Source organism: Rhamphochromis sp. 'chilingali' (genome assembly GCF_963969265.1).
Source record: "Rhamphochromis sp. 'chilingali' genome assembly, chromosome: 8".
Taxonomy (NCBI): Eukaryota; Metazoa; Chordata; class Actinopteri; order Cichliformes; family Cichlidae; genus Rhamphochromis; species Rhamphochromis sp. 'chilingali'.
This window is the reverse complement of record NC_137935.1, coordinates 22,395,978-22,423,465: the sequence shown is the minus strand read 5'-3', so window position 1 is coordinate 22,423,465 and position 27,488 is coordinate 22,395,978. Positions and strand designations below refer to the sequence as shown.

Here is a 27,488-nt window from a genome sequence, read left to right as displayed (position 1 = left end):
TGATGTTCTTCTTTACAGTGGACAGAAATAATTTTTTGGAGTGGCACAAATAATTTGTGTGGCATCTTATTGAATGCAGAACAGCTGATTGTTCTGTAAATAGTTTGAATTTGTTTTTGTTTTTTAAATAGGGTAAAAGGTAAATGGCTGCAAATAACGTTGTTGTTTGCAAAACTTGATTTTAAAATTGACAATTTATATTTGCATTTAAAGTTATGAAATATGATTCATTAAACATTTATACCAATTATTTATGCCAATTATACCCTGGACCCCAGAGGGTTAAACATTTTTTTTAAAGTAATGCAATAGTTACTTTTCAAGTAATTAATTACTTTTAGAATCTTGTAACTCAGTTACTAACTCAGTTACTTTTTTGAAGAAGTAACCAGTAACTATAATTAATTACTTTTTCAAAGTCATTTGCCCAACACTGATAACAGCATAGAGGTGTTCAAGGTCACCTTAATGATTTATTTGTAAAAGATAATAAGCTTATAACTTAGAAACTATGATTTTTACAGGTGTGGTTTGTATTATCAACATATAAAGATTTAAAATATCATGTCACATTTGACCTCTGACCTCTCCTTCAAGGTCAACAGATTGATTTCAAGGTCAAAATGATAATAATGCTATACAGAGTATTCACAATTATGTTTTTACTGCCACTGTTTATACTGACAGCATATAGGCATATAGGGAATTATATATGGGGATTATAAATATAATCTTAATTTGGGCATCTGACCTCTTCTTTAAGGTCAGATAAGGTCAAACTTTCATAAGATGTAAAACTTACCTTTATTATGTCTGCCTGCCAGGTGATAGGCCCTGGATCTATAATGTATGTGTGTTTGAGTGTAGATGCTGTCCAGGTCCTGTCTCCATGTGTTTGGGTTGAGGGATCTGAGAAGCTGCTCCACAGTATCAAAGGCAGCTATGGTTCTGTCTAAATCATCGAGTGAAAAAGGTGCCTGCTCTGTGACCGCCGCTGACACCTTCCCGCCACCACTGTCCTGCAAAGGTCAAGAGTAAAACTAGTTCTTTAATTCTATTTAAATTATCCTAAATTCCACAGTTTATCCTAAATTTCCACAGTTAAAGGATTACAGCTGAAGCAACAGCCATAACTTTGGAGCTGTTGTTTGTTTCTGATCAGAATTCTGTACAGATTTCTGAAAAATCTGAATAAACATCAGATTTATAAACTTAGCAAAATCTGGATTTTAAGAAACTCCATTTACTATAATGTAAATGCTCACTCTTTACACACACAGCGCTTCTGCTCAAATGAATGAGTGCATCCAGGCCTGTAAGCACTCTTGAGTGTGAGGCTGACCTTGTATCAAAATTGAAAATGCTACCAGTCATCACATGGTTGAACATGAGCATTACAGCATATATTGCACATATTAACAATACAATGAACCCTATTAAACCTCATGTGAATATTGTTAATGCCAAAATCTTTGCAACAATGCTTTTTAGCTATATGTCACCTGTTTGTGCATATGTCAACCTACTGTCTGAGATATACACATGTGGGGAAAAACATTAAACACAGAATTTCTGCTATTTAAAAACATGTTCTTATATCGAACATACACTCTTGAAATCACAATCTCCTTCTTGTCAGTTCTTCCCAACAATAGTCAGGACAGGGGTGCACAAAACGTAGCACCAGATTAAACAAAAGATATTTGGATGACCACTACTCTAGGAGTATAATTATTATGACATGTTGGACATTATAGGTATGACACTGACTGCCCTAATCAGCAATGACTTTCATTAAGGTCAGAGAACATGGGTCCTAATGAGGCTTCAGCAATTTAAGGGGGAAACGTGGATTCATCCAATGTAGAAACAGGCAAGAGCCGCTGAGATTTGTTAAGATTTATTGTAAGCTCTTAAATAAAGTGGCTTTATAAGTATCCTATAAAAATGATAATTTCAGTATCAGTAAATCTTCCTATCAAAATGTGAAACAATCTCTTATAAAATAAATGTTCACAAGAGCTCAACTGAATATTGAAATAAAATGTTTAAAGCCCCTTTGCATTGTTGTTTAAATAAAGACATTGTCATCTGTTACCATTTGTATTAGCTTTTCTTTTTGGATTATCTAATCCTTGTAAGAGTATAAGAGTATATGTACTAGTGTAAAACGTGCACCCACATACTTATATAACCAACCCATATGTATTAAAATTTCCTCACAGCCAGAAGCCCACTTATTATTAATTATTATGATCAGATAAGTCAAAGAACATACTCTTACAGAAATTACACTGATTTCCGGAACGTACTTTAAACATTAGTTTAAGGAAGCAAGTCATTTGACACTGTAAGGTTCATGCATATTAAATACAGTACATGCATGCAATAATGTATTCTGTGTGGGTGAGTGTTGGCCTATGCAAATGGTCCATATGTTACAATTACAAGTCATTGTTCCTGGTGTGCTTACAAATGCATTTATGCACGGGTTGGAAGTGTTGGAAGGCAGGCTTTTATACTAATAACTCATGAATAAAGTTTGTGTGAGAATGGCTTACCGACATGGGCACGGTGACAGCCTCCCAGTTGGTGTTCGATGCAGGCAAAGGAGACTCATACTGCAGAAAAAGAAAATGGAAATAACTGGTGTTATTGCTTATGGCTGAATAAGCTCCTAAAAAGTCTGCACACAGAGGCTACATGGATATGACACGTGACACATCAAAGGTGACTGACAATGCAGAAATGTGGATACAACTGAGTAAGTTGAGGTTAAGATTGTTGGGATGAGATGAATTACCTTTAAATGCTGCTTAAGAGGACATTAAACATTTTCTTTATTGGCAAAGTCTGTAACATTTAGTAACATTTTCTAAGCCCACCCAGTCACTGCACCATCCCCTGTGACCTTTTGCAGCATACGCCTCTAATGCATGGTTTGCTATGTGAAGAAACCTAAGTGTATCTGCTCCATGGTGTGAATGACTGACCTATAACCACTATTGGTATGTATTTCAGTGTAGTGATAATGCCACCTAAGTGACCTTTTCTCTTAAATCTCTCAGACATCACAGTCATACTGCACATATTTCCACATCTTCTCAAACTGTGTTTTTCTTCACATATCAGCGAAACTACAGTTATTGTAAGTGATGATTGGATTTGAAGTCAGGCAAATAAAATCCTAGGTAAAGGTTAGGAGAGGACTGTGAAGATGAGTGAGAATGGAAACTCTGCTTGCTAAAGGTAAATGCTTCCATCTATCAATTCAATGCTCTCACATTTTTACTGTTCAAGTCGCTGCCCTTGAAGTCAACTTGCAGGATACGGGGTGGAGCGTTCGCATGTTTTCCAAGACATTCAGGTATCTGCCTGTCCAGATGGTAAACTGTCAGTGTGTCAGTGAAATCCTGAAAGAATTTTCAATGAAGCCGGTCACAGCATGCCTTTGTATGTGCATCTGTCTGGGAACGTAATCAGACTCTGGTCAAAGCATTTTTTGACGCGAAACGCTCATCCGACTGAATTATTTGGCACTCATTCACACATTCCTTGTCTTTTTTGCCCTTTTGTTTTCACACAGACAAACACACGCACACACGCACACACACACACAATGTCTGAGAGATCACACTTTTTACACACACATAAAATCTCTCTAGCTATCGAATCCCTCTCCTTGAAGAGTCTTAAATACCATCCCCAGTCAATGTGGAACAGTAAATCTGTCTCGACTGGACTTCAAACACACAGCGCCCTCGCTTTGTCTTAGTGTGTGCTAGTAATAGAGTTGACATCAAAGATAGTCGGTGTGCAAAGGTTTTTTGTTTAACAGATTCTTCCATGTGGCCTTTGGATAAATGTACTCATACAAATAACTGCACACCCAAACCAGCTGTGAATGAGGTCAGAAGGTTTCGTGTAAGAGCATGTGTGTGTTTGCACTCATATTACTCATGTTATGAGGACTCATACTATGAAATTTTCATGGTAAGGTTAGGGTAAGGTAAGGTTTATGTCATGTTTGGTTACCTAACGCCTGGTTAACAGACAACAGGAAATGAGTGTACGTTGATGCAATGTCCTCTGCAGTGATAAAAACACGCCTGTGTGCTTGAGTAAATGCATGTTTAGAGACGCCTAGTCCCGTTTCCTTTTACAGTTTTTCTCGATTGCCTAAACACTATAACCAGGCCTCTAAACTAAAATTTCAAAACCGTAACGCTATTGTTCAAAAAGCTCACCCATTTCCCTGAACTATAAACACTATTCCCTGCTTTGACACATGACTCAAATTTGGTGAACTGTTACTGCAAAACTCTACACACAAATCCCTACATTTTACAGTGCTTACACCATGTAGTCATTTAGAAAGTACTAGCATGCAATAATGTTAACTTAAGTCAGCATAGCTTGAGCTCAATTAGCACACAATTAACCAGGTGGAAACACTAGGAGTCAAAATTTAGCACACACCAATCAGAACCTGCGATGGATAGATAAAAGGGCCAAAGTCAGCTCATTCAGGTTTGAAACAATGGATCCAAAGAGATGCAAAGGAAGAGGACGTGGTGGAGAAAGAGGACGTGTTGAAGGAGGAGGACGTGGTGGAGGAAGAGGACATGGTGAAAGAGGAGGACGTGGTGAAAGAGGAGGACGTGGTGGAAGACGAGGAGGAGGTGGTCTAGGACAACAGGAAGGTGGTGGAGGAGGAGGGAGAGGTGGAGGAGGACGTGGTGAAGGAGGTGGAGGTGGAGAACGACGGCGACAAGGAAGGGGAAGAGCAAGGGCAAGAAGACAGTCAGTCTCGGATGAAATTCGAGCCACTTTAGTTGACCATGTCCTTGTCCATGGGATGACTATGAGGGAGGCTGGGCAACGAGTACAACCAAATTTGAGTCGCTTCACTGTTGCCTCCATCATCAGAACCTTCAGGGAGGAAAACAGGTAGGTGTACTTGCAGTAAGACTGCTTTGTACAGTAACGTTTAAGTTACTGAACTTATGTGTCTTGAGTTTCAGTATGTTTCCATTATTTGCCTGTAAAATGAATGTGTGACAGTTACAGTAATGAGTGCTTCTATTTTTGTAGGACACAGAGACGACCACCTGGTGGAGGCAGGTTAAGGCTTTTGTCGGAGGAGCAAGAGAGGGAACTTGTAAACATGGTAATTGCAAATAATGTAATCCGCCTGCAAGAGATTCAAAGGAGAGTGATTGAGGATGATCATCTTTTTCGAGGCATAAATGCCATCAGCCTCTCCACAATTGACTGCATCCTCCGAAAGAATCAATTCCGGATGAAACAGGCATACCGAGTCCCTTTCGAACGAAACTCTGACAGAGTGAAAAACCAACGTGTGGAATATGTTCAGGTATGAGTTTTGATACTGTATAAAGTATTGTGTACCATCACAGCATGGCAGTTTATGCTGCCATTTCAGCACTCTTGAACTGTGGTTCAGGGTACCGATTGACTCTACTGTGTTATGTGTTTTGCAGAGAATCTTTGAGATTGAAGGACGGCCTGTTCCCCATGAAATAATCTTTGTGGATGAGGCAGGTTTTAACCTGACCAAAAGAAGGAAAAGGGGGAGGAACATAATTGGCCATCAGGCTATTGTAAATGTCCCTGGTCAGCGTGGGGGGAATGTCACTATGTGCGCAGCCATCAGCCAACGAGGGGTACTCCACCGCCATGCCGTACTAGGACCCTATAACACTATGCTTCTCCTTGCTTTTCTTGATGGTTTAAGACAACATATGTTCCAGCTGGACTACAGGGAACCAGCACAGCCAGAGCAGCCTCACTACGTTGTTGTGTGGGATAACGTCAGCTTCCATCGCGCTGCTCTGGTTCATGACTGGTTTACCAATAACCCAAGGTTTTCTAATATCTTTCTGCCTGCATACTCTCCCTTTCTAAACCCGATAGAGGAGTTATTTTCGGCATGGCGGTGGAAAGTGTATGACCGAGAACCTTATGTCCGTGTTCACCTCCTTCAGGCCATGGAAGAGGCCTGCCTAGACATATCAGTAGATGCATGCCAGGGGTGGATCAGGCATGCAAGAGGATTTTACCCCCACTGCCTGGCTGGGGCCAATATAGCCTGTGATGTGGATGAGATTCTCTGGCCTGACCCAGACCAAAGACAAGATGCTGAGGTGGGATAATGTTTCTGGTGTGTGTTGTACTGTATAGTACATGAATGACAATGTGCCACTGTACATACATTGGTTGCGTCTTTTGTGTTTATCATGTGACAAGGGTTTTGAAGGGGAGAACCACAAGCAACCTATTTGTTTTGGAACTATTGTTTTGAATTAATTGTACCAGTGTGCAAAACTCTGTTGTAGTGTGTGTGTTTTTGAGGGCTTGTGTTTGATGTCTGTGGGCAAAGTTTGGTTTTTCAGCAGGAGTGAATAGTTTTGGGTGTAGAGCTTCATTTTGACCTGGAAATAGGATGTTTGGGAAATTGAGTGAGATGTTATGGATTTGTGTTTACTGTTGTGAGGATATGAGGCGTAGTTTCAAGAAATGTTTTTTAGCAATCGAGAAAAACTGTAAGATCAAAAGCTTCATGTCATCCTTAATAGGATTGAATAAAGAGACTTGACTCATCATAGGGCATGGACAGAGATAATTCTTTTTAAAAATGTGTTCTCGTGCAATGGAAACAAATTTTCAGTACTAGTAAAAAGTAAAAAGATGAAAAACAGAATTTTTTCAACTCAACTCGAGGTCAATGTCATATTAATGCAGAATGCTTGCTTCATTATTAATGTTTCATTATTTATTTGCCTATTTGGTATTTTCTTTTATTGTCTAGCCCTTTCACCAGTATGAGTCTCAGTACATTTGATGTACTGGGAAGCTATCTGATCTAAGACCATTAACAAGAATAGTGGCCTCATACAGGATCTTCAAGCCATCCACTATAATTGTCCTCAAAACCAAATTTGTTAAAGCAGTGAATTAAAAAGACCATTCAGCTTGGTCAACAGCTTTCTCAGCATCCAAAGAGAGCACTAAATCATCAACCTGTCTATTTTCCTGAGAGGAAACAGTGTCTTTCAGTTTAGTCTAAGGAGTTTGAAAAGAGAAGGACTGGACTTCTTGAAGAAGAAGTTCACCATGATCTGGTTGACTGAGAACCTACACAGACATCTTTCAGTGTAACTTTCTTTTTTTTGTCCACTGCAGAGGACATAATGAATAGGTTTGGTCTCACGAGGGTAGGAGGGAATTCCTGGATGATACTGAAAAGATATCATTAATTTGTGAACTGTAGCAACAAAATGATGCATCTGCAGTAATGAATGATTAAATAATCCAAATTCACTACCAAACTCATCAGGTCCAGAGGATATTTCTTTCTCTAAAGTTCTCATATTGGATTAAACACCTTTTTTCTGGAAATGGGAGCATTAAGAGCAGATTGCTGCTATGTTCATATGGTGGGAAGAACTTATTCACTAAAACAGATTTTGAATTGTAGCACTATTTTGTTGCTACAATTCAGTCCAGAGTGTACACCACCTCTTGCCCAGTGACAGCTGGAATAGGTCCCAAACCCTCAGTGACTGTGAATTGGATTAGTAGATCAAAAATGGATGAAAAGATGGATGCTTCACAAATGTTTAAGTCACGCTTTATCAGAAAATCCTGCTTTGTTTTTCAGCACCGTATTTTTTTTATAACATTAGACAAGCCTAAGTGATTAACATAAAAGCAGGCCAGGTCATTATCTTCAGATTAACTGATTAAAGTTCTGCAATGTGCCCTGAACAATATATGTTAGCAGATCTAAATAAGATTCTTTGTAAATATCACGTGAATAAAGCAGAGAAGAGGAAGTAAAAGTCAGGAGAAAAGTTTCAATTCTACAGGACACACAGAGAGGAGAATCTCATTTTCCAACAACAAAGTAATGCTAATCATGGAAGCAACGTTAATATTTCAAGGCACTCTACCACATTTTCTAATGTTGAGAGGATGCAGTCTTATTTACAGTAGCAGCCCAGGGCGGGACATCAGGGAGCTGCCCTTTTCAACCTCCATTTTGTACAGTTGGACAGTGGAGCAGCTGAGGATTAAGTGAGCAGTAGATGGTGAGGAGGGAGAGAGCATTTTTCTGTCGACTTTTACCCTGCATGAGCAGCTATCGCCCTCACAGCCAGAGGACATTTAAGTTAGAAGTTAAGTCACACTGACCACATTTTATGCTGTCTCATCTATGTTTGAGTCGTGAGCTAATGTTCAGCTTAGAGAACTGACAAGACTTACTGTTACAGTTCCTTGTTTAATTTGTATTTATTTATTTCTCTTGTTTTTTGTAATACATATTCAACCAGAAACTAATGCAGTTATTCCTGCAGCTGTGTCAATGGAGGTTTGGTTTGTGGATCAGTGGCAGGAAATTTTAGTCCATGGACCCCACACGGCCTGTTTAGATCTCAAGTGATTAAAACTCTTCACGAAAGATTATACATAACAAACAGGTGATGTCTTGTCCGAGAAGCCTCGAGGGAAATAAGTGCAATTCCAACAACACGTCTCAGATTTTCCACATTCAGTATTTTGTTTACCAGAAAAGCTATTGTTGCAAAGCAAATTAACATGGGCAAAGCTCTTTGGCTTTACCACCTGGCTTCTGTGTGGCATGGCAACCCACAGGTAATGCCTTTGTCAGCAATGATGACTCACACCTCTGACTCAAATGAAATTTGCAGTTCAAAAAACCCACTCACTTTTACTGCAATTTTTCTACTTGGCAAAAACATTCAGTGGGCCAGATTGGACCCTCTGGTGTCACTCCTGATCTAGGAATAATTCAGGCTCGTACTTAATGGATTACAGGAGTTTAGTCAGTATGCAAAACATATGTCCTGTCATATGACTCTATGCAGTGGCTCCTTACTGTTTCTGTAGGATTTAAAAGGGTAAGTAGCAGCCAGGTGCTGATAATCAAATGCACTTGATTAACGGATTATCAGCAAGTCTGAGCACCTCGATAAAAGCAGACGTTTTAGCAACTTGGTGGTCTGAAGCATTTAGATGTGTGCTACAAGAAAATTTAGCCCAAGGTTGGACCATCCTATGTTCAGAGAAACTCCCAAAAATCAAAGAGTTGCATCTGAGACTCTGTTAGCATAAGAGAAAACCAAAATAGAGCTCTTAGGCCATAACGCCCAGCACTACGTTTGGTGAAAACCAAACCCAGCATATTAACTGCACAAACACCTCATAACAACTGTCAACAAAGTGGTGGAGGGGTGATGACTTCAACTGGTTTTGCAGCCACATGACCCAGGCACCATGCAGCCACTGAGTTGACTCTAAACCCCTCTGTATACCAAATTACTCTAGAGTCAGATGTGAGGCCATCTGAAAGCTAAAGCTTGGTCTCAATTGGGTTATGTACCAGGACAATGATCCCAAGCATGGCTGAAAAGAAAAGACACAAAGTTTTGCAACTGATACTCTCTGTGCTTGACGTACCTGCACTTACTAGGAACACTACGAAAAACAATGAAAAAAAAGAAAAAAAGAAAATCAATAATATTCTTACAAACATAAACAAAGAAAAGCTTCCCTTCACAGTAAATAGATGGCATATTCAGATGCTCAAAGACATTTTTGGGGCCTTTATAAAAAGATTCTCTTGTACAATGAAATGCACCCTTTGCTTCATGTAATTCTGCAGTGCAGGTGGTGAGTAACACCAGTTTAAAACAATGTTTTAGGAGGAAACAGTGACTGACATGAATAACAAGTTAGACCTCTGACTGCAGTGATGCCTACAGGGTTTTATTTGTCTGTCTCTCGTTTGGGTGGTTTAGCAGATGTGAAATAAAGACACACATACTCACACACTCGCATATCAACTGAAATTTGACCCAAATGATGGAATTGCACTCACAATTGCTGTTTCAATTTTAAGAATAGAGTAGAAATACATTTCCATGTACTTCTGTTTATATCTAGCCACATAAATACCCCCATTGGACAAACATTAGCAAGATATCCAACTTTTTTTTGACTTGTGCTATTTTGTGCAGCACTACCTCATTTAGATCAGCATTTGACATACTGATGGTTCAAATAAGCACCAGAAAGCTAGTTTAAAGAAGGAGAACATGAAGCCTAACTAATTAATGAGCAGCCATATAGGCTCATTATGAGCAGCGATGTGCCATTTTTCCCACATGTCACTGTTTAAGAATTTTCATTTAGCTTTAAAGAACACATTTTTCTTGGGTTCATATTGTGACGTACACACAAGCAGAATTGCAAGTGAGTTTGCAGCAATCTACTTCGATAGATCTGTAAACCCAAGATGTGGCAATGGATCAACACCAAATATTCAGCTAAATTTATGCTAAAGCTAAAACTATGGTTCGTTATCCTTCCACAACTCCTCCAAAGTAGTCACACTTATGGAGGACTGAGTCTGCTGCTCTGCTTGCATGCAGCTTGGCCAAAGTTGGGTCTTCGTATCTAAGACATTAGGACCAAGGAAGGCTTTTTATCAAACAAACTGAGATTAAAGTAGGTTTGGATATAAAGTGTTTTAGGTGTCAACACAGCAAGAATTTAACTTTTTTTCTTTGTTTGCTTCCTTGTGTGACTCTGCTTTACCTTCCCCCAATTATACCGACTGTTTCACTTTCCCTAATGTTTTTCTTTTATCTAATCCACCTTAGTCCACTTCATATAACTTACTTCTTCACAAGAGTCTCTCTCTCTCTCTTTGTCTCTCTCAGTTCAGGTTGTTTTAGTCATTAGCTGACATGCCGATACCATCTCAGACACCTGTTCTCTCCTTCCACTGCTGCTTCTCCTCGTTCTCTGCCTGCCTCTCCCTGCCTCTCACTTCCTCCTTTCCTCCCTCTGCCTCTTCTCCTCCTCCTTCTTATCTGTTCGGCAGGTCTGGAGAGAACAAATTAGACCTGCTAAATTAAGCCACACACAAAGCTCCAGTCTAGCTGGAGGGAAACTGTGTTTATGTGTGCGTGTGTGTGTGTGTGTGTGTGTGTGTGTGTGTGTGTGTGTGTGTGTGTGTGTGTGTGTGTGTGTGTGTGTGTGTGAAAGACGGAAAGAGACAAACACACACTCAAACATGGGAGCGCTTTGAAAAATGGGTAAAACTGATTAAATGAGATAAGCCTCTGGAGCTGGATTCTGCTTTAAATGTACAGAGGGGTGATTATTTGACCAGAGGAGAAATAACAAAGACTGAGGAGGGAGGGATGGCAGCGAAATGCAATGAGAGTCTGAGAGGGAGAGATAAGAGAGCAGTTTGTGGTTTACGCCAGTGGTAGGAAGTAAGTAGATACATTTAGGCAAGTGCTCTATTATGAAGTGCTTTTACTTCATTGTCATTACATTAGGTTGAATGACATTGCTGTGTAGTGTTTGCAGTCGAGGTAGTTAAGGGCTAATTTAACCTAAACACCCTATACAGTTTATGGAGAGTACAAACTGTAATAACAGCAAGAGTAAATAAAAGTAATATGAAAATGGCACTAGGAAAGGGAAGGATCTTCAATAAATACGATATCTATCTTTTCCTCTCTCTGCCCGCTAAGACCTTTATTCCTTCTGTGTTCACACCACTTTTTTCTCTCTCTTTTTTCTCAGATAATAAGCAGTGCCACCAGTTCAACCCTGTCTGTGATGCTGTGTCTCTTCCTCTCTCTGTCATAAATGAGGAAGTCTGGGAACATCTTTAAATGTCTGTGCGTCTCTCCACTGATCTTTCTCTTCCCCTTTCCCCTCTGATAATAGGGTGGGTGAACATTTCATATCGGATTCCCTCACTTTCTTCTTTCCTCTTGCCGACAGAATGACAAAGCTAATCTCCTTATCAATTTGTTTGACAGCCTTTGAGAGAACATGTTGTCATCTTTTCCCCCCAACCGTCCTGCCCTCCTTCACCTATCCCTTCATCTCTCCTCTTTTGTTGAATGGACATGTGAGAAAAGCACGGTTGGCTTACACATGTTGGCAGTCTACTGACAGCGTTACAAGATCCTGTGTTTTTTCTGTTGCTCCTGACTCTCCTATCTATTTATCTCCATCTCATGCCTTTTCTTTATTGCCGCCACAAGTAAAATGGTCAAAGAGGCATTTTACCTAGGGCACTGCTGTGGTACTGAGTCTGACACTGATCGGATTTAAAAACAAAAACACACTTGAATGAAGGACTTTATGTTGTGTTTCAAATAACAGCCAATAATTCGTCATCAGCCGTGTGTGTGTGTGTGTGTGCGTGTGTGTATGTGTGTGTGTGTGTGTGTGTGTGTGCCCCTTACCAGTGGTGAGTAGTAGATTTTAAATCCTGGCCTTGCAACAAAGTAATCATCAGACTTGAAGGTGACTTTGAGCTTGTTGGTTTTCGAGTTTAGACTGGGTGGTGCCTTCTGCCCGCACCACCGACCCCAAATTATAGTGCTGGTCTCCGATTGGTCCTCCACTTCAACAAAGTCATACCTGCAGTGTGAGTGAGAGCAACATAGAGGTATGTTAATACGTAGGAAATAAGAGAGACTGGCTGAGGATTAAAACTGTACACACACACAAAAAACTATGTTCAAGTTAAGCACAAGTACCGGTAGTTAGATTTTTGGTGCTTTTTTGCACATTATTTCTGGAAATAAAAAACGTATTCTTGCTAAGGTCATGATTAAGCAGCCAGAGAGCTGGAAAACAGTAAACAGCCATCACAGTTTATAAACCAATTTATCTTCATATAATATTCTTGTATTTTCTCCTGCAGGGACGAGGATTACTACTGTCAAAATTTCAGTTAACTCCTGGCCTCTGTCAACACTTTCCTGCTGAGTTTATCAGCTCAGTCACTCGTTTTGAGTCATACTGAATAAATAAATAAGTCTATTTTGTAAATCTTGACTGTATTATGTTTTTGAAATTAGGATTATTTAGTGGTATGAAACTAAAGATTGACTTACGATCAATCACAAGAACGTGCAGTTTTATAGTCAAACGTGTTATTCCTCGTCACATCTAGGTTTTTCTAACCAAGATGACGATGACAGAAACGCTCATGTCAAGGCTTCGAACTGGGACTGGGTTACGGTAGCTACGTCCATCTTTTATACTGTTACATCAGAATTTCTGTAACTTGTTTTTTATAAAGATGAACAAATAAAGATGATTCTGATTCTGTTCATTTTAAATAACATGCTATGACAATAGCCAAAATAAATATGCCCAAAGATTAAAAAACAAAGCTAATTATTCGCTGCAATGCTAAAAGTTCAGTGATTTGTGGCAGAATTGATGCTCCATTTTTGCTAGCACAGCACACGTGGCCACAATAACAATTATGTCACTTCTAAGGTTTTGCATATAAGGACATTAAAAATGATCAACTCCTTACCAGGACTTAGAATTAGATAAATACAACCTGAGACTAACAAAAAACTTGACATATCACATCATGTCATTATTTATTTTATAAAAACTAAACCAAAATGCTGAAGCAATGTGTGAAAACAAAACACCTCCTGATTCAGTCGTTATAGCCAGGAACCCTGGCTCACTCTTGCTTCAGTTCATTAAGATTTGTGGGCATTTGTTTATGCACAGCTCCTTTAAGGTTCTTCCACAGTCTTCAGTCGGGTTAAGGTCTGGAGTTTGCCCTGCTGTATTACCCAATTGTGGACAGCTTTAGCTGTCAGACAGATGGCCTCACATTTCGGTATATAGAACTCATGATTGACTCCGTGATTGCGAGTTGGCCAGATCCTAGGGCTGCAGTAGTTGTAGTGATGGTCATCTCCAATTTGGTTCATCAGTCAAAAGGACATTGTTTGGTAAGTCTTGTGGTTGTTCAAGTGCTAACCCTGTTTAGAGAGAAGAGGCTTTCTCCTGACAAACCTTTCAAACAAGTCATAGTTGGCAGTCTTTTGCTGTCATGTGTCTGCAGAGTCTGAGATATAGCTTTTTGGTTTTCGCTGTAGTTTGAGGATTTAAAAGTCTGACCTTGGCATGAATTTGATGGGACATTCACTCCTGGAACGACTGGCAACTATCTCGAATGTTTTCCACTTGGGAATAATCTTTCTCACTGTAGAATGATGGACTATAAATTGTTTGGAAATGACCATATAAACCTTCCTAGACTGAAAGGCAGCAGTACCTGTAAGGTCACTGCTGATGTCTTTCCTCCTTGACTTTTCGTTAACACACACCTAGATGCTCCGGACCTACAAGCTGCCGTTTTTCACTCACTGCTTCTACATGTTAGCTTAGTTTATGTTAAATACATTTTTAAGTCCTTCAAATGACCAGCTATTTTTTTTTATTTATCATATCCTGATATATGACTGTCTATATGACATCACCATGGCTATAACTAGCCTCACGGGCAAAGCTAGACTTTGAATATTTTCATGACATAAAGGCTGATGAAGCAATTTTAAACGAGTCACTGACGCCAACCATGAAATTCTGTTCCAATTTTGTGCCAATCTCACAAACAGCTGGTAGATAGATGGCTAGACTGAACGCAGAGCATAACAAATAACACCAACTTTGGAATAAAGCCTAATTTTTCTTTATGGACACTTCCACCACTGTAATGGTTCAGGTAACTTTTAGGGTTATGAGGCACTTTGAGTAATCAGACTTGTTATGATAGAAGTTTATGATGAGTTCTCAGCCAAGCAGACCATCACCATAAACTGCATGATGATAAGCCCACAAAGATACACACACATAATCAATATGACAAACAAGATTTGAAAGACTGGGCAAAGCTCTCTCTCCTTCTTACTACCTTTTCAATTGTCTCCTCCTCCTCTCAACCCCCCCCCCCCCCCCCCCCCACCCCCTGCTGCTCCCCCTTGTCTTTTCAGGAAAGTGCTTACAAAGATGGCTGAGTTGCATATGGGGATTAAAAAGTCTATTTTCTCCCTGCAGCCCTCAAGGACAAACTTCTTATAGTTCTTGCCAAGAAAGCAAACTTCAGCTATCCATCTCTCCTACAGTGATTCCAGCACCTTATACCTTTTAATATTATTTTCTCTCAGTTCATTTAAATTCCAATTTATTGTGGAGCCATGTGACTACAGTACCAAATAATTCACACATATTTTACCGTTGCTATTGTTCAGACTCGAGGCTTTTACACAATACACTTTCCTGTCCTCCCTGTCACACTTCTCCATCAGTCTATCTCCTGCTCGGGTTTCTAAATCACTCTTCCTTCATCTGATGTTTCTCCTTTACAGCTGCTCAGAAATGATCAGTGTTCTTTCTTCTTTTTGTTCACTGCCTTAATCCTTGTTTCCGGTATTCTACTTTTTCTACTACTCTTGTCTTTTTTTTCCTGAATGGCTTTCACATCGCCCTCCTTACTTCTCTAGATCGCGTGCTGTATTGTGTCAAGTTTTACCTGCACATTCCATTCTCAGCCTCCTCCAGTCCAAAGTGTCCGTCAAACTCCAGGTGTATGAGGCTCCCTGGTGGTGACAGCAGTTTCCATGACAACAGCAGGTTGCGAGGGTAAGCGTTGGGATAGCGTGGGCTGTGGATGACTCCACCCTGTGGCGTTACTGTGATGTTTTCCTCCTTGCGGTACAAGTCTGTGGTGAGGCGATTGCTGTCTGTTAGTGGTTACAGCTAATCAGTTAGTTAGTCAATTTAATAATAGAAGAAGAAGCAAAGCAGATTGTTCACAGATGCAATTTCACACCCAAGAGAAAAACTTTTTTAGACGTCGGCACCCACAAAGACATGCAAAAGAGGAGCGCAAAACATATAAACAACAGCTCATACAGAAACAATCCTCAGCAAAGGACGAAAGACTAATTTAAATAAGAGCGTGCCGAGCACACATATTGAAATGGATCACGTAGATTTGTTTGGGTTTATCTTTATCTTTGTTTTCTAAGTGAGACTGCGGTAGTTACCCAGCAGGCCATTTCACAGTTCGAAACTTCTCCCCACTCTTTGTATCTGAAATCTTTAAACAGCCGTCTCCATACTGCAGTTTTATCTACTAATCAGCCCACATATATACTATTACCCAAAGACTAGCCAACTATAATACATCAAATGTCTGTCTGCCCGCGATTTTCTCATACATGATAAAGAGACCACACTTCAGTGGGCAGACTTAGCACATGGGTACGTCTTAATATTGTGACATCATCATGTTGTTGAGAAACCACCTGCTGATGGCAAAAGTGAACCATCTTTACCATTTTTGCATCCTATTAACCCTTTTTACAAGCAATGCATCATTTTGATGTCAAGATATTTTATGTCTACAAAACCTAATTATGACATATGCTCATACTGCGCTACGCTAATACTGATCAGTTGACAGTGGAGGCCGTTTAGCGCAGCAAACTCATCATCATGTTCAAGGAACCAGTAAAAGATCATCTGAGTTTTGTGACATGATGCATTATTCTGCTGAAAACAGCCAAATGAACATGGTATACTGTGGTCATACAGTGGTGCACATGGTCAGGACATGATAATTAAACAGTGCTCAGTTAGTACTAAAGGGCCCAAAGTGTGCCAAGAAAATATTATTCCAACAAGATGAACTTCAGGAGGTTGTTTCAACCATTTCTACAAATGCTTTGAGTTCCATGTAAGGTGGAACTTAATACTTAATACTGTGGACTTAATAAATGTCTAACAAGTGTACAATGAGTGTGTATAATATAACATGTGGGTTTTAGTATGAAAAAAGTCTGATATCTTTCAGATAGGGCAAAGACTTGGTTGTGTTTCTATCAAACATGTATTTATATACTGGTGTCCATCAAATAACAATATTATTGTCTGACCTTTTCACACCGATTACATTTGAATATTTCAGTTCAAGGAAACATTTGTCACTAACTAAATTTGGCTTGCTATTATTATTCTGCAGAAAAGGTCAAAAAATATTCACATGCATTCCCTGAAGGTCATGAATATCAACAATAACTGGTCCCCCACCAAAATCATTCAGAATAATTCTCTTGGAACCAAGAGTCATTGCTAGTTTTGGTAGCCGGAGACCGAACCGTCAGGGTCTCTGCCCTGGTAGCCATGATGCGAACGCTGTACCGGTCTGTCGTGGTGAAGAGAGAACTGAGCGTAAAAGCAAAGCGCTCAATTTCCCGGTCGGTCTACATCCCTACCCTCACCTATGATCACGATCTCTGGATAGTGACAGAAAGAATGAGATCGTGGACACAAGCAAAAATTAGCTTTCTCCAAAGGGTGGCTGGCCTCTCCCTTAGAGATAAGGCGAGGAGTTCAGACAATCGGTAGAGGCTCAGAGTAGAGATGTTGCTCCTCCACATCGAAAGGAACCAGTTGGGGTGGTTCGGTATCTGAGTAAGCTGCCTCCTGGGCGCCTTCTAGGTGAGGAGTATTATCTGTGTGAACACATCAATCTATTGTAACAAAAATACTTAAAGTATCTGGAAGAAATATTCTTGCTTCATGTTTATATATAGGTAACAAGTTTATATGTACAGAAGCTGTATGGGTAGGTTCTAAAGTTATGCTTTAAGTAAAACGGCTGCTCATTGGTGGTGAACATGAAATTACAACCACTCAAAATGCTGCCACAACTAATCAATGCAATCATAAATCTATTTTTGACATTTGATAACAATAATCATTCATTGGCCTCACAAATCTAAATCTATTCCCGAGCTCCTGAAAATTCAAGAGGGGAAAAAAAAAGCTCTTACACACACACTCCCTAAGGTCAGGCTGTGTGCTGAAGTAGGCTGACAGGGCTGTATTTTGTGAGTGGTGTGTGTTTTTTAGAGCACTGAATGCATAATCAAGGCACAGCCTGCACCCCTGGGAGTTGATGGTGATGATGAAGCTTTGGCTTCCTCCTCCTCCACTTCACTCTGAGCTTCTCTTAATTCCTCCTCTTGCTCAGCCCCGTCTTTACCTTTCACCTCCTCTCTGTGTTTCTCTTCTCTACAGTGCTGCAGTTCCGCCTCAGTCACCGGTCATTCTGCTCTTTTCAACAGTCTGCTAATTCCGGCTCCAACAGTTAACACAGCACTCCAGTGTGTATCATGGGCAGCGGGCATTAATGCAGCATGTACTTCTAGTCTGGAGCATGTGTGTAAATGTGACTGCATGTGTGTGCTGGGGCACAATTGTATTTGTAATGAAATTCTTCCACTTTGCTGATCAGAAGCCTGGCTGTGTAAGTCCACTCAGTCAAAAGAAGTGCTTATATGTGAGGAACTCTAACCTAACTATATCCCTGGTGAACAGAGTATGTCTGTTTCTGTTCTTTTCATAAAGAATTTGCATTAAATCTCATGTGACTGCAAGTGGTCGCAAGCACAGCGTGTGCATTGCTTACAATGTCCAATACATATAACCGTAAATACACGTTAGCGCCACTTTTTATCACACCATGAAGCATCTGTCTACTGAAATACATCAAGAGATAGAAGTCAGTGCTTCTGACCATGAAATAATCCAGCACATAATTGCTGTAAAACCACAACCCAATTAATGCACCCATCCATTAATGCACCTGTCCATGCGCACAGGTATGAGTCTATCTGTGTGCAAGAAGAGGGCAGACACTAAAATGAGGAAATATGCAAATGTGCTTGAAAAGCAGTGAGCTCTTCTGGATGATGTTCTGCAGTCACATCATGACCTTAATATAAATCATGCAGTGATGTTAGTGACACTGTTGCAAATTAATGCAAATGATACAGTGATTAGAAAGGAAATTTCTATTAAAGATCCAGTCCACAGAATCAACAGTGGGAGAAACTAACTGGTGCAATTTATCAGACTGCTGAGGATTTTCGGTAAATGGCTCACACGGACTAAGCAGAATCCGGAAACCAGCAGACATATCAGCGGGCACAGATGGATATGCAGTGCAGTCTGGAAATATTAGGACAGGGACAGATTTAGCTCAGGTTTTCACAGGTTTGTACTTATATTTAAAATTTTCATTTTCATTTTCTGATAAGATTAACTTCAATCTGTTTCCACGGTGAGGTAGCTTTGTTCAGTGTAGGTTCTATTATTATTATTATTATTATTATTATTATTTAAAATATCAATATTAATAATTTAATTAGTGATTATGGCTGTAGGAATGTGAATGTATATAGGGCTCTTTGTGTTAGTCCTGCGATGGACTAACACATCTGCCATTAATTATTATTATTCCTTGCTGTTGTTATTTCTATTTTTGCAAGACATAAGCCTCAGTCACATTATAACTTATTGATTATAGGATCTTTAATCTAAACTAGTCATATAATTTATATGAAATGAAATTGGGCATGTGTATTTGACAGGAAGTCAACATTCTGCAGTCACAGAAAATGATATTGTGCTGATAATATCACTGTCTGACTCAAATCCTACATTTAGCCACCCCCTCCAACCCCCACCATCTTGCTCACACACACAAACACGCACGCACATTGTCGTCTGCTCCACACTCACAAACTCACCACACAGTCACGCAGCATCATTGTCACAGTTATTTAAGTGTCAGATCAGGAGTCTGAGAGTTTAATTGGCAGTCAGTTTCTGTGTGTGTTAATCATTTTGCGAGGACCTACAACCTGCTACTTTATGGGTCTGTGTCTTCCTTATGAGACAAAAAAACAAGTACCTTAAATTTAAATCCTTCCCTTTCGAGATGAAGAGCTCTTTATAAAGTTGGCTTTAGATTAGGGTTTGTCGTAAAGCATTAGCGTTTTGATAAGGTTAGGGTACGTTTCTATCAGATGAATGGAAGTTAATGCAATGTCCTCTGAAGTCATGGATACATGGCTGTGTGTGTTTATGGATGTGGCAGGTTACAAGAAAAAGGTTCAGACTATACATGTGTGTATTTGGATGCATGCATGTCTTGAAGGATGTATGTGGTTAATTTTTCCCTAATTAAATTTAACTCTCCCACATCCAGTGTCAGAGTGTAATGTTCTCCATGGTGCTGAAATCTATTTCTGATCCCAGTGCCAATCACACTCTAATCACCAGCAACATGATGCATCACAGAAGGAAAAATAGCTCTTTAGAGAAGTTGCTCGGAGTTGTTGAAGCTAAGATATGAAACTTTTATATTTCTCTCTTAATTAAAATCAGATTTTGGTGAAGTCACAGGTGTGCAAAGAGTAAATATTAAAAAAGTAAATCTATTTTTTAGTTTAAGTGTCTGTTCTGTGTGAAGCAAACTCTGTTTTTCTTGAGTGACAGTTTACATACTGTATGATGAATTCCCACACAGAGACACAGTCCCAGAGGACATTACCTATAACAAGGCGACCCCATTTCTTACATCTGCCATCCCCTGTCTAACATATCCTGTCTGACTTTCATCTCCTAACAATGAATTCTCATAACTTTCACACACAAACACACACATATACAAGAGAGCAGGACACACGTAATGGATTCACTTTCAGCTGTGAAAAACTACCCAGAGATTGCTGTTTTCATTCAAGGTGGCATTACTCTTTTTAATAAAAAAAAAGCAGGTGTTTATTTTTGATGTGCTTCACGATTATTAACTAAGTATTTACGCCTGTTTCAAAAATCACAGTTAAGTATTTAATGGACAGGTCAAAATACTTTTTTTGGGGGAAAATGTGCTTTACTTGCTTTCTATCGGAGAGTTAAGATGACATAGTGATACACTGTCTGTTAAAACTACAGCCAGCAGCTGATTAGTTTATTGACAGCAGAGAGAAACAGCTAGTCTGGAAAAGGTAATATATGCATCACTTCAATTTGCTGAAGCATCTCACCTTGGTGTCTAGAAAAACATAAAAAGATAAGAATAAAACTGTGTGTAGAATTGAGTAATGCTAGCCCTGGACTATTTCTGGACTGAGTACGCAAACAGAGCAAGGATATTATAACGACAGCACCATGAAAGCACTCAATGATCAGTTTAGACAGATGTGCCTCAAAAAGTATAGCAAAGGAAACACTAACAATAAACCATTCAGTATGTTGCGTAGTACTTTGTATGCAGCACTTTGGCCAACTGTATTCATACGGTGACAAAAATACTTGTCATAGTATGAATAAAAAATATGATCTTTCAAATATTAGCTTAAAAAACCCCCAAAATATTTTGACGACAGACCCATCTGCGTTATCTGCTGAGTTGTTTATTCATCTGTGTTTGGTAACAGAGTGTACTGCCCATTAACAGCAAAACTGCTGATAAACACAACGAGCATGTGTAAATGTGTGCGTCTGTGTATTCGTTTTTATCATTAGTTGTTTATGTGTATGCAATAGGTTTATATGGGCATATCTGTTAGGAACTGGGGTATATATGGGTCACTGTTTCTGTGTTTGTGTACATGTGAGTGTTTATTGGTTGTGGATGTGAGAGCTGCACTTACATGCTCAGAGTATTTCCACCCATGAGAAATAACCAAAGCCTTTTCCATCTGGCTAAATGCTCATCTGGCTAAATGTGTATATATATACACACACACACACACACACACACACACACACACACACACACACACACACACACACACACACACACACACACACACACACACATATATATATATATATGTGTGTGTGTGTGTGTGTGTGTGTGTGTGTGTGTGTGTGTGTATGTGTGTGTGTGTGTGTGTGTGTGCTTCACTGTAATGCTTATGCAGGCTCATTGTTTTACCACTTTCTCATGACAAATCAGCTGTAAACATGCCCCTTTGTTTCTCTGTCATGCCAGTGCATGTCAAGGGGTGTCAGCTTTGGTCAGCATCAGTTCTTACCCCACATATCTACTCCCTCTTGGCTTCTTCTCTTTGCTCATTTCTGCACCATCTCTGTTTCACTCTGTTTCTAATCACGATGAATCACTTTTTCCTTGTTTCCCTAGTAATAGATGCCTAATGTAAAGTCTTAAATTTAACATTTAATAATATTTCATGAATCGTGACCAGGTCGAACCTCTGGTGTATGTAGTTAAAAAAAAACAACTATAATTAATCAGTATATTACATCTTTTTCTGATATTTTACATTTTCTTTACAATTATTACTGGCCTACATTAATTTGTGCCATTTTCTTTTATTCAAATTGATGCATGCCCTCTGCATTCATTGTCAAAGTGTGTGGTGTTGGGATATTTGTGTGGACTGATTGCACTATGAAGGAGGCAAAGACAAACGGCTCTTAGTCGAGGCAGATTGCCGCCCCTCCCAGAGCCTGGTTCTGCCGGAGGTTTCGTTCTGTTAAAAGGGAGTTTTTCCTTCCCACTGTCCCCAAAGTGCTTCCTCATGAAGGGGTCATATGATTGTTGGGTTTTACTCTATATCTATTATTGTAGGGTCTACCTTACAATATAAAGTGCCTTGAGGTGACTGTTGTTGAATTGAATTGAATTGACTGAGAGAAAAGACGGCAATCATTTGATATAACTTGTGAGATGATCAAGAATGAAAATATGTGTTTAATAGAAGGGTGTATGGGACTGCATAGTGTTAACCAGCCCACATGGAAATGCATGTGCCAAGGCAAATGTAGTGTGGACACTACATTTATTATCTCACACAAAACAGAGCTTCTGCCATATTTGTAAGCAATCAAGTCGTGGTTAGAAAGTATATCGACCAGCTTTAGATGTACTGCGTATTAAAAACCACCAAAGAATATGTGCATTAATATATATAAGAATATTTGCATTTAAAGTGCTTTAAAAGTTACCAAGGAGTTAAGAGGTTCGGTTCAGTCACTACAGAATTAAAAAACTAGAAATAGATGATCATAAAAAAGTCACACTTGCACAGCTTTTCCTAAGGGTAAAAGACCAAAAAATGTTTGTACCAAGCTGCAAACATGTCGGCTATTTTAAGTGTAGTGTCTTACTTTGTAATGACATAAAAATAAATTTATAATGCAGTAATGCCAGTATTGCAATACTGTTTTTACTGTTGTAACTATTGTTACGATGTCTGCAAAATGGGCAGATGGGAAAAATAACATGCCCTTTTTCCTTCACACTTGCTAATGCAAACTTCAGTGAAGGAGGAAAATAGAGGAGCATTCTACAACATTTGAGGAGTGGAGAAATTATTTTTATTTCTAAAAAAGGACGAGAACATGAAGTGCAAACTGTGCCCAGGTCAGACAGAGCAACCTGCTGCTGATATCACAACACTGACTCTTCTGAAGCGTCTACAAAGACAACACACTAATACAAAATTAGTAGTGAAGAATCTAGAGTGATATTAAAGATAAGTACCGGTATGCTGACCCCATCACGCAGCCTGTGTGATCTTCAGCAGGTAACCAAGCAGCAGTGATGAGCAGACAGGCCCATAACCTCGTATTTCTACCCTGACCTGTATCTATAAAAGAATCACTGTGAAGTGCTCTTTGGGCTTCATAACTTACTTAAAGACTTAAAGAAAGATCCCGTTTGTCCTCATTATGATAAGGTTTGCTGATGAACTGATGTTCATGTTATTGGCCTAATATAGCTGAGTTTTCTTCTTTTTTTGTACTTTTTTTTATTGTTTCTGAAAAGGACTTTGTAAAGTTATATATATATATATATAAACTTTATTATTATTATCATTAACTGGTAACTAGTAATGTAAGAGTAATGTCCAATGTAGAGTCAACAATTACTTTGTCAAATGAGTAATTTAGTAATGTCATGCATCACTTAAAAACAAAAAAACTAAAGTAATACAATGTTGTAATATATTATTTTGAGTAACAGCCTCAACACATATGGGTACTGGTTCCCTTAAAGCAGGTTTCAAGCTGCAATTTTTACACCACATTGGCTTCATTTTTAAGGCCCACAGGTTAATGCTTATATTTAACATGAGCTACATCTACTTGCTGGAAAACAGGGGAAAATATCTTGAGATATACTCGCTTACGATGTAGTTACACGCTGCGGAAGACGACTAAACATCTCTTGCAACAACCTGTCATTCAACTGCTTCCCTGTGACTTTGCTCAAAACTATGTACAATACCTGCCAGATCATCATACTTTCATTTTGATTCTTTTCAGGTAAAAAGTGAGGCAAATACTTCGTCTGGACTATAAATGTGTGCAACACACTAACGTTTGACTTTTGAAACATTTGCTAAGAAAACTCTTAGTTGCTAGGCAACATTATCAGGCAGAACTTTGTATTTCAAAGCTTTTGGTGCCTGAGTCATATCAGTGTCAGGGCTGTAAATACATTGATTTACATGCATATTTAACTTTTCACATGCAAACATCACGCTCTCACTCTTTTTTTCAGATTCCTGCAGGTAAAACTACAGTGTGTATCAGATCCATCCATTTTTCTTGTCACTTGTGAAAATGCTTATCATGACCAAGCTTATCATGACCAAACCGACAGGGCACTTATCCTTATAACCCCCTGCCTGGGGGCAATTCCAAAACACTGTCGGGTGTTCGCCTCTCTCCATTCTCCACTCGCAGCAGTAGTTACACCCACTGTGAGTGTCTGTGTGGGTGGATGTTTTCAGGGTGACAGCATGAGTATTTGAAACAGAGCATAAGAAAGAGTTTGTGAGTTGTAGGGTGGATTTAGAAGTTTTTTTTTTTTTTTTTTTTCATTTCAGGGAATGTGCACGTGTGAATATGTGTGAGAAAGAGTTTCGTGGCCCTTTGAAGCTGAAACAAAGGCGTGTCCTGTGACACGGACAGATGAGGTTAGACAAACAGATGTGAACAAATTATTGTTAACTGAGCTAGAAAACTCTTTGTGGACATCCTTGCAGGGAAAGACGGTAGGGTGGGGAAGAGAAAGATATGGGATGCAAAACAATAAGAGAGATGGAGTAGAGATGAAAAAATCTGGAATGGGTGTGAGAAAAACTGGGAAACTCTGGGATGTTGAGAAAAACAAGAGTAAAAGAGGAAACGATGGTCAGGACAAAAAAGGAAAGATGGAGCAGTGGCCACGACTACTGTGCAGCGAAAACAACAAGAGAAGCCCCAAGATATCTCAACACATGAAAACTGTGTAAGTTACACAAAAGAGCATATCTGAGTTGGGCTCATAAATATGCAAAAAATTTATTATTATGTGTGCATATATATATGACTCTGTGTGTATGTTTGTGTAAGTGTTCCACTTGCTTTGTTGTGATGTGCACAGATTTGTGCAAATTCATCATTATCTTGTTTTTTTTCCCATCTATTTCAAAGGCATAAACAAAGACAAAACATCAATGCAAAGCCATGACTCGCAACGCATTTAAATTTCCTTTGGTACTGGAGCTTTTTAGCTGGCCCTCACATCTTCACCAGTGAGTTTCAATGATCCTTTTAGGCCTTTGATTAGCATTAGCATCCACTTAACTTTTCCAAGAGGCTCTCAGGCATCTATGACTCAACACCTGTTGATGAGGGCAAATTAGTCTAATGGATACAAAGAAAAGGGACAAACAGCTCTCAATGATTTGTGCCTGAGTGAGTGGAAATCAGGGATTAAGTCTGAGTTGAAAAGATAATATGTTAAAATGTCTTAATGATGTTTATTGATATGTATGATAAAGGATGTTAAGTATTATACACAAACCAAAAAAGTCATCATATAACCCAGTATTCTGTGGATGACACTTTTAAGGATAAAGTTTGGTGTTTTGGCATTAAGGGTACCCACCTGACGGAAACTCCAATCTAAAAGATCACTCTGTAAAGTTGCCTTAAAGAGAAGGGAGTCCTAAGCTGATTTTGTTTTTTGGGGGGTTTTTTGTTTTGTTTTCCAGGCTGAAGACCTTTTTATTTCTTCTTTAACACTAGAACCACCAACATGTCATTTTGACCCACTGGGATTTTAAAGTCATGTTAACATTGTTAAAAACCTTGTAACTCTGTTAAAATCAAATCCACCATCTCATAACTTTTACTAAATCAGACTTATTTACCAAATTCTGAATTTTGGGGTGTCTGGAAGAAAACAATTATGACAGATTTTACCTAGAATCACCGCGGACGTCATTTTGACCTGATAGAAATGAATCTAAAACCACTACTGCAGGATTTCCAAGCAATATGATTGTTGCTATAACATTAGTCAAAGCTAGGTGAATATGATTGATTAAAAAAATAAACAGGGGACTGTAGTTGTTTTTTATGCCTTCCGACAGGGTCAAACTGACTGCCCTCCAGTTCTAGTGTTAAAATAAAGCCCATCAACTGATATTACGTGACTTTTTTCTAAAATGGTCTTTTGTAAAACCACTGATAATGTTTTTGACTACATAGAAATCAATGTTAAATGCTGTGCTCAAGAAAAAATAAGAATTGTTTACACATTTGGATACGTGGAGAACTGTGTACATTGCTGGCTGTGCAGAGCAGCAGGGGAGCTATAGTTGAACTGAGCAGAGAGTCCAGGGTGTGGAAAACTAATATGAACTAATAATAAAGGAAATCTGAAGCAGGGCAGCCTGACGGACATGTGTCAGGCCTGAGGAGCAGAACTGAGGAGGGCTGCAGACTAAAGCAGAGCAGAGGGAACAGTGGATGAGAGAGAGACCTCAGGTCTGGTGATCAGGAGATAGATGTGGATGATAAACCTCTTCTGTTCTGCTTTTACAAAAAAAATTTTCTTTTATATTTTGTTGTATCCAACTGTGAGATCAATTTTAAAATGTAGGCAGTGAGCTGTTCAACCTGTCTAACAGTGAACTTGTTGTTTTTTATGCCTTCTGCACAATTAATCAAATTTTAATCTCCATCGTGATTTTGGCTTCCCACAATAAAAGGAACATAACTGACTGATACTGAAAATGTGTGCTCCGCCAATTGAACACAAAGTCAATCAAGCGCTCCCTAAATCACCGTGCCGATCACATCTTCTCTGGGTAGCTTTAGGTTTCCTGGACTCGCCTGGCCAAGTCAAACTACATTAGGAGACAGACTTAAAGCAAAACTCTAACATCTGGCAAAGCAGAGGGCAAAAAAAAGTTTGTCCCTGAAAGTGGAGCATCATCAGTTGTTTGGAAATACTTTGTGATGTTAACCAAAGCACTGCAAAGGCAACTTATTCAACCATCTAAAAAGCACACCATAAAAAGTATAATCAGTGAAGGACTAGAAAAACAATGCGGTGTTTGTTGCTAAGGTGAATCATCAAACATCAACTCACACATCCATAAATGTGAGTCTGTACAGCCCATTGGTGTATTCTTGTAGCTCACAAAGATGCAGTGAAATCACCAACACAATCACATACTGTTTGTTCAAAGATATGTGTCCACTAAACTCGGACAGTAACGATTGCTTCAGGAGAATGGCCAACATGCCCCTAATGCACTTTTTCTAAAGCAGCAGAAACCAGCGCTGTACACAAAATAAATGAAAAATGTGGAGGGATCTCACAGCTGTGGAGTGCTTTGCTACAGTGTTATTCACATCCATCAAGAATGAAAGACTTTATATTTTATTTCTACTAGATCAGGTCAGGTGACTAAACATGTTAT

General features: G+C 39.2%; 2 protein-coding genes across 3 annotated transcripts in view; one reads left to right on the top strand and one right to left on the bottom strand.

Moving 5' to 3' along the window:
• Positions 1 to 27,488, bottom strand: part of pdgfd (platelet derived growth factor d) — a 54,970-nt gene that overhangs the window by 8,776 nt on the left and 18,706 nt on the right. Inside the window, exons 2-5 of one of the 2 annotated variants that reach the window (XM_080888789.1) lie at positions 15,428 to 15,617; positions 12,321 to 12,498; positions 2,562 to 2,621; positions 803 to 1,019 (exon numbers count right to left, since the gene is read on the bottom strand). In XM_080888789.1, the coding sequence (XP_080744915.1) occupies positions 803 to 1,019; positions 2,562 to 2,621; positions 12,321 to 12,498; positions 15,428 to 15,617 (645 nt within the window). Of the gene's footprint in view, positions 1 to 802; positions 1,020 to 2,561; positions 2,622 to 12,320; positions 12,499 to 15,427; positions 15,639 to 27,488 lie in introns of both variants that reach the window. The other variant, XM_080888788.1, reaches the window with a different exon arrangement.
• Positions 4,738 to 6,544, top strand: LOC308400810 (uncharacterized protein). Its single transcript, XM_080888790.1, has 3 exons — positions 4,738 to 4,950; positions 5,095 to 5,377; positions 5,505 to 6,544. Exons 1-3 carry the CDS (start codon positions 4,859 to 4,861, stop codon positions 6,174 to 6,176), a joined length of 1,047 nt encoding a protein of 348 aa, XP_080744916.1. The 5' UTR covers positions 4,738 to 4,858; the 3' UTR covers positions 6,177 to 6,544.